Source organism: Culicoides brevitarsis, chromosome 1, assembly GCF_036172545.1.
Source record: "Culicoides brevitarsis isolate CSIRO-B50_1 chromosome 1, AGI_CSIRO_Cbre_v1, whole genome shotgun sequence".
In the NCBI taxonomy this organism is placed as follows: domain Eukaryota; kingdom Metazoa; phylum Arthropoda; class Insecta; order Diptera; family Ceratopogonidae; genus Culicoides; species Culicoides brevitarsis.
Genome location: NC_087085.1, coordinates 13,042,361 through 13,051,699, shown reverse-complemented (window position 1 = coordinate 13,051,699; position 9,339 = coordinate 13,042,361). Strand labels below are relative to the sequence as shown.

The 9,339-nt window shown below is 24.6% G+C and overlaps 1 protein-coding gene across 1 annotated transcript in view; it reads left to right on the top strand.

The window, feature by feature from the left end:
• The first annotated feature begins 279 nt into the window (after positions 1–279).
• LOC134837298 (uncharacterized) overlaps positions 280–9,339 on the top strand; it is a 29,081-nt gene continuing 20,021 nt past the window's right edge. Inside the window, exon 1 of the mRNA XM_063852667.1 lies at positions 280–597. Within this exon, the coding sequence (XP_063708737.1) occupies positions 280–597 (318 nt within the window). The remainder of the gene's footprint in view (positions 598–9,339) is intronic.

The window sequence follows — 9,339 nt, the reverse complement described above, 5'->3', positions numbered from 1 at the left end:
GACCTTCTATACGTATGAACATACATTGAGCTTCTTTGTTATACTATCACTCACGTCTACGGCCGATTATTGATGATTGTAAATAAAATATAAAATTTATAGAGATATATTTTTGAAAATGCGATATGAACAATAAAAGTGAGGAACAAAGATCGAATATTTTAGATAAAGCACCCATAAAAACGCCTCAACGACGATAATCAATCAAAAAAAAGTGAAGATTTTTGTTTATTGAAAAATTAAAATTTTACATCATCCGCGCGCGCACACGCATCAAAAATGGTCAACAAACAATATACCATCCAAAAAGGTGGCAAAGAACCGAAAAAATATTCGCCACCGCCTTCCCTCCGTTCCGCCCTGAACATTCCGCTGGTCTCATCGCAGCCGAATCCCATGCAAGTTGCGACAAATATCAGTCTCGATCCGGCGCAAGAACAAACGGATAAAAGCGCGTCAACCGTTTACGGCAGAAATATCACGTACTACAACGACGTCGACAACGAGCAGCAACATTTGACGGTGAAGGACTTGACACTCAGCGATATCGGGCGTTTTCAGTACAACAACTTGCCCGTGATGGAGGAAAAACCAACGGTGAGTACTGATCGCAGTCAAGCATAAATCCACAAATAAACTCGTAATTATCAGTTTTTTTTTTCGTCTTAAAAAAAATTTTATACTCAGACACTCTGAGTTTCATTTAACGCTTTCTAGTTCTTGCTCAGAGAAAATTTCTGTAATTTTTTTTTTTGTGTTGTAATCGCACGGACTACACATCTCACATTTTGCGGCTAAAAAAAATGTAAATATGATTCGCGGCGTTACAATTAATGTTTTTATTCGTGCGCCAGCTTGTTTTAGTCTCAATCAACGTCTTGTACTCTTCGCACATTCGTTCAATTAATAAATAAAATAATTACTTTTTCGAACTTTTTTAAGAGAAAAACTTTAACGAGACAAGTAAAAAGTGAAGTTCATTACAAAACAAGCCACAAAACACAGAAATAAGAAAAAAAAAACGATGAGAAAATTGATTAATTACGATCACTTGTTGTGTCTCAGTGAAATTATTTAATTAACAAACGATGGCAAATAATTATGTTTTGATTCAATTATGTCAATTGGAGAAATTAGTAAGAAAAACAATAAACGTGCAGCATGTTGAAGTATTTTAATGTGAGTTTTCAATTAAAGGTTTGTTTGTGTTTATGTTTTTTTATTGCATTTTGAAGAAAAAATTTGATTTTATGCTTAAAAAGTTGTCCGTATACTTCAAAATTGTGATAATTTTTCATAATAATACAATAATATTTTATTCCATCGAAATAATTTACATGAAACGGCTATACTTAAGTTACATACAAAATTTTATAAACTTTTAAAGGGACTCTACAAAGGCACAGGTTAATAATTTTTTTATTGATATGTTGGGTCAAATCGGGGTCAAATAATAATTTAATATGAATTTTGGGGCTTTTTTTAATTTTTTTTTTTAATTTTGAGTCAAAAAGACTGTCTTTTAAGACAAGAAAAAGGGAAAAATTAACTGAGGCGTACAAAAATGTGAAATGAGGAGTACAAAAATGTTAAAAAAATTGTTTTTTTTTATAAAAATTTCATATTTTTAAAATTTAAAAAATTTAAATACTTGATGGAATGATAAAATCTCGAGCTAAAAATTTAAAATTTTATAATTTATTAACAACTATTTTTTTAAATAATTAAATAAAAATTTAGTTAAGCTTAATTTATCAATTTGTTTAAAAAAAATATACAATTTTAGATAATTTTTGTGTCTATAAAACTTAAAATATGAACAAAATTTTTAATTCAACAAATTTTTATGCTTGGTTTGAATTAATTGGAATATATTTTGAGGTTTACTTACCTTTTGTTTCCATTTTTCATCATTTATTCACATGAGGAGTATGAAAATGTAAAAATTTCCTGTGAGGAGTAACAAAATGTAAAAATATTAAAAAAAAAGTTTAAAAATATACAGAAATGCGACAAAGTTGGTCGTAAAAACATCATTGAATACTCTTAAATCTCTTTTTATTTATTTTCAAGTGTTTTTTTTTCTTACTTGAGAGAAGTTTTAATTTCTAATTATTCATGATCGATCAACAAGACCCTCTCAATATTAATTTTATAAAAAAAAATCAACGGAAATTGGTGAGATTTCTCATTTCCTTTGATTTTTTTTATCTTTCATGACTAACTGGCATACTTGACACCACAAAACGACGTTAGAAACTTATCACACGCACATCTCTTGCATTTTGTCATTTATAGTCACAACGAACCTTTTTTAAAAAAATAATAATAAATAAATAGAAAAGGTGCTATTAATCTTCCAACATGCGATCATAAATATTCTATCAATGCTGAATTTTTAGCATATTTATCGAGTTAATTAATGCACGCTCTGCATCGTTACGTAACATCGTCAACATTCATTGAAAAGTTACTTTTCTTGATTCCAAAGCGCGCGCGCGCGCCAAATGCTCATTTTCAATTCCTGTTTCATTGATAACCATCAAGATTATTTTAAACTATCACTTTATCATTAACATGCGTGGAATGATGAGTATTTTTGCGAGCTATGTAAAAATTTTGCTGCGAGGCATTTTATTATTTTTATTCATATACAAGTAACGAGCAACACGTTATAATTAATAATAAAATCAATTGCTTAATTAGTTTAACACATGAGGAATGTTCGAGTCAATAAATTTACTCGTTACGAAAAAAAAATTATATAAAAAGAATTTTTTGACTTCATACCAATATTGTCTTGGGACTTTCACTTTCTTTCGTTTTTTGCGGTGCAAATGTGTATTTGGACACGTGCACAATACAATAAAGCCTACCTCATCATCATCATCCGCAAATTCCAATGGGTTGAAAAAATTTTGTCACACATCATTATTGCTTTTGTTTTGTCTGAAACACTCACAAATATCGCTTTCATCGCATTTTTATTGCTATTATTATTATTTTTAGGGGTTAACAAAGCGTCACTGGTTAACTAAAAAATTACAAGTTTTTATCTCTTGATATGATCGTGAGTGTTATTTGTTTTCTCTTGTGTTTCTTTTTTTTTTGCCAAATTATTTTTTTTTTTTGTTATTTAAAAAAAAATATATTATAAATTGTTATTATTATTTTTTTTTATGAAAAATGAGATTGAATCAATTTAATGATGATTTAATGGATTAAAAATTATTTTTAAGATAAATTATAAAAAAATGTCAAAAAAAAACCTTTAAGAGGACTTTGAACTCTAACTCAACATTCAATGAGAACAAGTTCTTTCCTTTTTTCTTAAAAAAAAAAATTCTTACATAATATTAATAATATTACATGACATTGACACGTTCGTTGACACTCATTAACTTATTACCGGCAATAATTATGATTCGCTACGATTTTTAATTGAATTCTTATGGGTGAATGTTGCAACATGTTCAAGTTTAAGTCCATTAAATTTATAAAAAAAAATCAAGTTTTTTCCTTTCCTTCTTGTGATTTCATTCACATCCGCACTTCTTGCGAGCTCATTTAACAGACTCCGTTCGCAAAATCGATATTCATCTGGCACGAAACAACTTTTCTTTTCCATAGCATGACAAAACCCAATATTATCCAAGTCTAAATAAACAATTATTCTGCGAAAATATTTATTTATTTATTACTATTATTACTAAACTAATGCAATTTTCGAGTCACATACACACGAAAAAACTCACAACTTAATTAAAAGCGAATGAAGCGCGTAAGCAAGCAAGCAACTTCTGAAATTTTATTGATAGAATTGCATGTGTGTGTTGAAAAGCGCATTAAAATATACAAAAAAAAAATTAAAATTATTTTACGTTTCACACGTTTTGTGTTGAAAACTGAAAGCATCTACTGTATAAAAAAATTATTTTACAACCTTTATAATAAAATGAAATATAATAAAATTAATTTAACACCACAATTATCGCCTAAAAATAATAAATTTATAATTGAAAGAATTATTTTATTATTATTGGCAAGAAAGACAGATCTAAAAAATGTAGAAAAACGCACACTACAAATCACGCAAAAAAATTTTTATTATTTTTTTATATTTTTTTTCGCATGACACAAACTCATGTCTCGAGAAAAATTTAAATTTTTTTTTATCGAGAGCATAATTTGTTAGAAAAATATAAAATAATAAAAAAAAATCGTGTGACTTATTTATACAAATTTATTTTATTTGGCTGCCAGGCTGCTTGCTGCCCACAAACATCAATAACTTTTAACAAATAAATAAATAAACCAGTAATTTGATAGCGTTGATAAATTTGTGACATTGTAAATTTGTGCCAGAATTCAATAAAAAAAAGAGTTATTTTTAACTTTTTTTTATTAACTATTATTATTAATGTTTTGCATGTGACACAGAATTTATTTTTTTTTTAAATATTGTCACATGTTTCTTGTGCTATGCGCCAATTTTTATTTAAAAAAAAATAAAAAAAATATTTATTGACGTTTGTTGTTATTTTTATTGATTAAATTTCAATTTTACTTTCGAAATTCAATTTAAAGGTAAATAAACATTAAATAAAGCCGTCAATTGATTTGATGTGACATGAGAAGAAGCTCGGCTTTCTTTGTTAAAATAAAAAAAATAATCTAAAAAATTTTTTTTATTTTTTTTTTTTTTTTAAGAAGAAATAAATTTCACACGCTTTACAGCAAAAAAAAAAACAAAAGTTAACATAAAATGTGCATAAACAACTACAACGAACGAAAAAACAGTAATTTGTCAGAGATTGTTTGCCCGCAATCCTGCAATTATAGTAAGTGTCTACGTTTACCTATGAGGCAAAAAAAGCAAACCAGAAAGAGAGATAATCATATGATGCCCTTTTGACATGGCATGCAATCATTGAAAAAGTCTTCTGTTTCGAATCTGTGATTTTTGTTGTGACGTGCCGGAATGCATAAATCAGAGAGAGAGAAATCCAGAGGATTATTTTCATTGCATTCGAATCACATGATTAATTAACCTTTATCTATTTCCAGCTAGTGAGCATTTAACTAAAATAAAAAAAAAATAATCAAAAAAATAACGAATTCAATTAAGTGCATTTTAAAAACAAAAGTCGTTAAAGTTACAAGAAATGTTAGATAATTTTGAATCAAAAAGTAATAAAAATAGTAATAAAATTTAGTTAACACACATGCTCTTTTATACATTATACACATTTATTATTCATCATTATATTATAAAACGCAACCGAATCATTTCTTGTTATGTTTTTGTTTAAAGTTTCTTTATTATTGAGTGAACAAATTGTATATCTTTGCGGTATATATATTTTGTATGTCAGTAATATCAGATTAATGAGGTAATCTAATAATTGGTCGCTGCATGTCTAATTAACTTTTTGCTTAAAGACTTTAAAAATTAAACAAGGGCTTGACAAATTGGGGGGATTAACATATTAATTGTCCAAAATGATTATTTTTGGTTTAATCTCTTTTTTATTGAACAGGTTATTTTAGGTCAGTCCGCCCAATATTGTGCTGAAATTGAACTACTTTTTTCACAACAATGTTGCGCGGGGCACATTATCTTTTTTTTATAAAAAAAATATATAATAATAATATTAATAATAATAATTAAAGTTATATTAAATATATGTTTATTATCAATATTTATTTAATTTAATATGTAAAATAAATAATCAAAAATTTATTATTTTTAAAAAAATATTTTTTTTATTTATTTTTTTTACTATTTTTAAATTATTAGTATTTATTATTAATTTTAATTATTATTTAAATTAATTTATTATATTTAATTTAATTAATTAATAGTTTTTTTTATTTTGTATTAAAAAAATTATTTATTAAAAATTATAATAATAACATAATAAATAATAAATTTTTTTTGATAAATACTATTTAAATATTTAATTATTTTATTTTTCAATATTAATAAATTTTTATTATTTTTAATACAAATAACAAAAAATATTTTTAATACAGAATTAAAATAATTAAATACAAAACTAATAAAAATAAAAAAATAAAAAAAAATAAATAAAAATAGAAAAAAAATAGAATGAAATTTTAAAAAAATAATTTAAAAATTTATATAAATTTTTTTTAAATATTTTTTAATAATTTTTTATTATTTTCTAAAATTTTAATTATTAATTATATCATTTTTGTTTAATTAATATTATTTAAAATAAAAAATTAATAATAATTTAAAAAAAAAATTGTAAAAAAAAATCAAAAAAATGTAAATATTTGTATTTTTATATTTTATTCATAAAAACTGCAAGAAGTCGTTTTAAATGTCAATCAATTGTAATAAAATAAATTTCTGGTAAATTTCCATATTGTTTAAAATATTAATAAAATGTAAATATAGGATGAGGAAATATTTTTCCCTTACAACAAACTTTAAAATTTTATAATATTTTTTGTTACATTAAAACTATGGTAATAAATGCCGCACGTTTTACATTTTAATTAAATGCAATTTTTGCCCAACATCAAGTACTTCAAACATTTTTTTTTTGTATATTTATTTTTTAATATGATACACTTGATGTGAACAATTGATTCTCACGTTATACATTTTTTGTTGCCTGAGTAAATCTTTTTTTGTAGAGATTTTTCTCTTGGCATTTATGCGCCTATCTTGCTTCATTTATCTCGTCTTTTATTACAATTTTATAACAAATAACGTTGTTTGTTACCTACCTCAACCAGTACCAGCAATAATTGTAGCAAAAAAAAAACAAAAAGATCAGACAAACGCGTGATGGAACAACCTGTTCTTGTATTTGTTTGTCTTTAAACGGAAAATTGGATCAAAATTTGTTGTGTCGTTTTTATTAATATTAATGGACTTTTGCTGGGTAGGAATTAAAATTTATGCCAAAAGATCGTAATGAAGACAAAAAATTCTGTTGCAATGTAATAAAATTAAATGATTTACAGAAAAAAAATGAAACAATAAACAGAAGTAATAAATAGTTGTGGGACTTTGATTACTTTCAAGGATGCCTGTCATGACCTATACGTGATTTTTTTTTGTTATTCACATGACGATGAGAACAAAGAAAATACGAAAAAACACATGACGAGTTAATTTGCGGGTTTCTTCTGGTCTGAAATGTCTGATGGAACAATAAATATCCGTTTAAGAATTATAATTGAGTCAAAAGTCACAATTAATTATCAGTTTCATTTATTTTTTTTAAGATTTTTTTTTTGCCAAAAATTAAATTAAATGTCACGATAATAAATTATTTTTTTTATTACTTTTATTTTATTTAATTATTTTTATTTATTAAATTTTATTTATTTTTTTATTTTTATTTTTTTTTATTTAATTTTATTTTTATTTATTTTTTTTTAAATTTAATTTTAATAAAATTATTTATTTTTTATTTTATTTTTTTTTTTAAATAAATAAATAAAAAATAAAATTTAATAAAAATAAAAAAAAAATAAATAAATAAAATTTAATAAATAAAAAAAATTTAATCGAAAAAAAATTGAAATGTGATCCATTGATAACATGACCTCCGACAACAAAAATCGGATTACGCGTGAGCTTTAAGCGAATGTCATGTAATTTGTTATATTTACAACATTGTGCGTACTCTCAAAAAAAAAATAAATCGATTCAATTACGACTTTTGATTGATTGAGAAACTTGTCAACTTGTCAAACTTTTTACCACACACATGGCAACTCTACGAAAAAAAACCACAAAATCCATACATGGCTTCATTGGCTCCTGGAATTGACAAATCGTTCACAAATTAAGCCACAGTTTTTTTTTCTTCGCTACGGCGTAAAATTATTATAATCATGGCGTGGCGTGCCGTTACATTTTTTTCTCACTCTCATTATACTCGCATATCAGCTTAAAAAACGAAAATTGTAATAATAATGTTTATTATCTGTACGTTTTGTCTATGATTATTTCGTTACTGCGACGACGACCGCCCACATGCCGCTGACTTGCAGCTAAATACATGAGCTATGAGGTCCCAGCATTAATTGTGACACTAAAAATATCTTTTAACGAGCAGGTATAATAATGTGATATGATGATTACCATTTTTGCGCGACCTTGGCCAATTATTAAATTGATTATTATTGTTAAAATTTTTCTTTTTTATACGTTTTTTTGTTGTTTTGTTTTAATATGCATTATTGCGTACATTGTTGCATCAAAAAACGGGCACAGGCACACTCACATCCAAATTTGGATGCATATGATTTTTTTTTGTCTTTAATTTTTTGGGCTGAAAGATGATAAAAATAATAATAAGTTGTGTTCACAAAAAAAAATTATCATAAAAAAACGGTCCATTAAATTAAATTAAAAAAAAAACTTTCTTAATAATACTCATTTTAAAGGTACAAAATTATTAAGAGATTGGGGCCGTACTCGCTATTTTTTGAGAAATGATACAACATTTTGTCTCTTAGATTAAAATGTCTTCCCTTATTAATGGATGGCAATTTATTCGATATTACCGGCGGACATGTTTGCCCTCGAGGAAGCTTTTAATTAAATTTTTTTTCGCAGACAAATGAAAAATTGCAGGTTCGTCACTTAACCAAGTCTTTCGTTGATGTATATCTTTATTTTTTTATTATTTTATTAAATTAACGAAAAAATAATCATCATAATGATGGCAATAAAACATTTTCAGATTAAATCTAATGATGTGCTAATTTTGTATTAGCCTTGAATTTTTTCACAAGTTTAAGTTTAAATGATATAAAAAATGGATTAATGATATTCTAATTGAGTTGTTAAGTAATAAAAAAATTTAATCTTAAGTTGTACTTCCTCGTGTCTGACATTGATTTTTATTATGATGTAATTGTCCCTTAAATAAATAATGGAAACTTTCTTCTTGTAAAGTGAGAGTCTCAATTTCATGTAACTTGATATTACCTTCATTAACATATAAATAATAAAAACATGACGCCAAGTAATTTTTCATCTATCGCGTTTTATTGTCGTCAACATACATATTAGATTTCAAATAAAAAAATTATTTTTATGAGGTTGGTGCAAGTATTAATTTTTTTCAGTTTTAAATTTTAATTATTTTTTCAAAAAAAAAAATTTATAAAAATATTTCTATGAATATTTTAATTTATTTTTTTTTTAAATTTAATTTTAATGAATATTATTAATTAATAAAATAATAATATTTTATATATATTTTTTTTTTTAATTTTTTATTAAAACTTTTATTTAACATTAATAAATTTTAAATTTTATTAAATTTTTTAAAATTTCAAAAA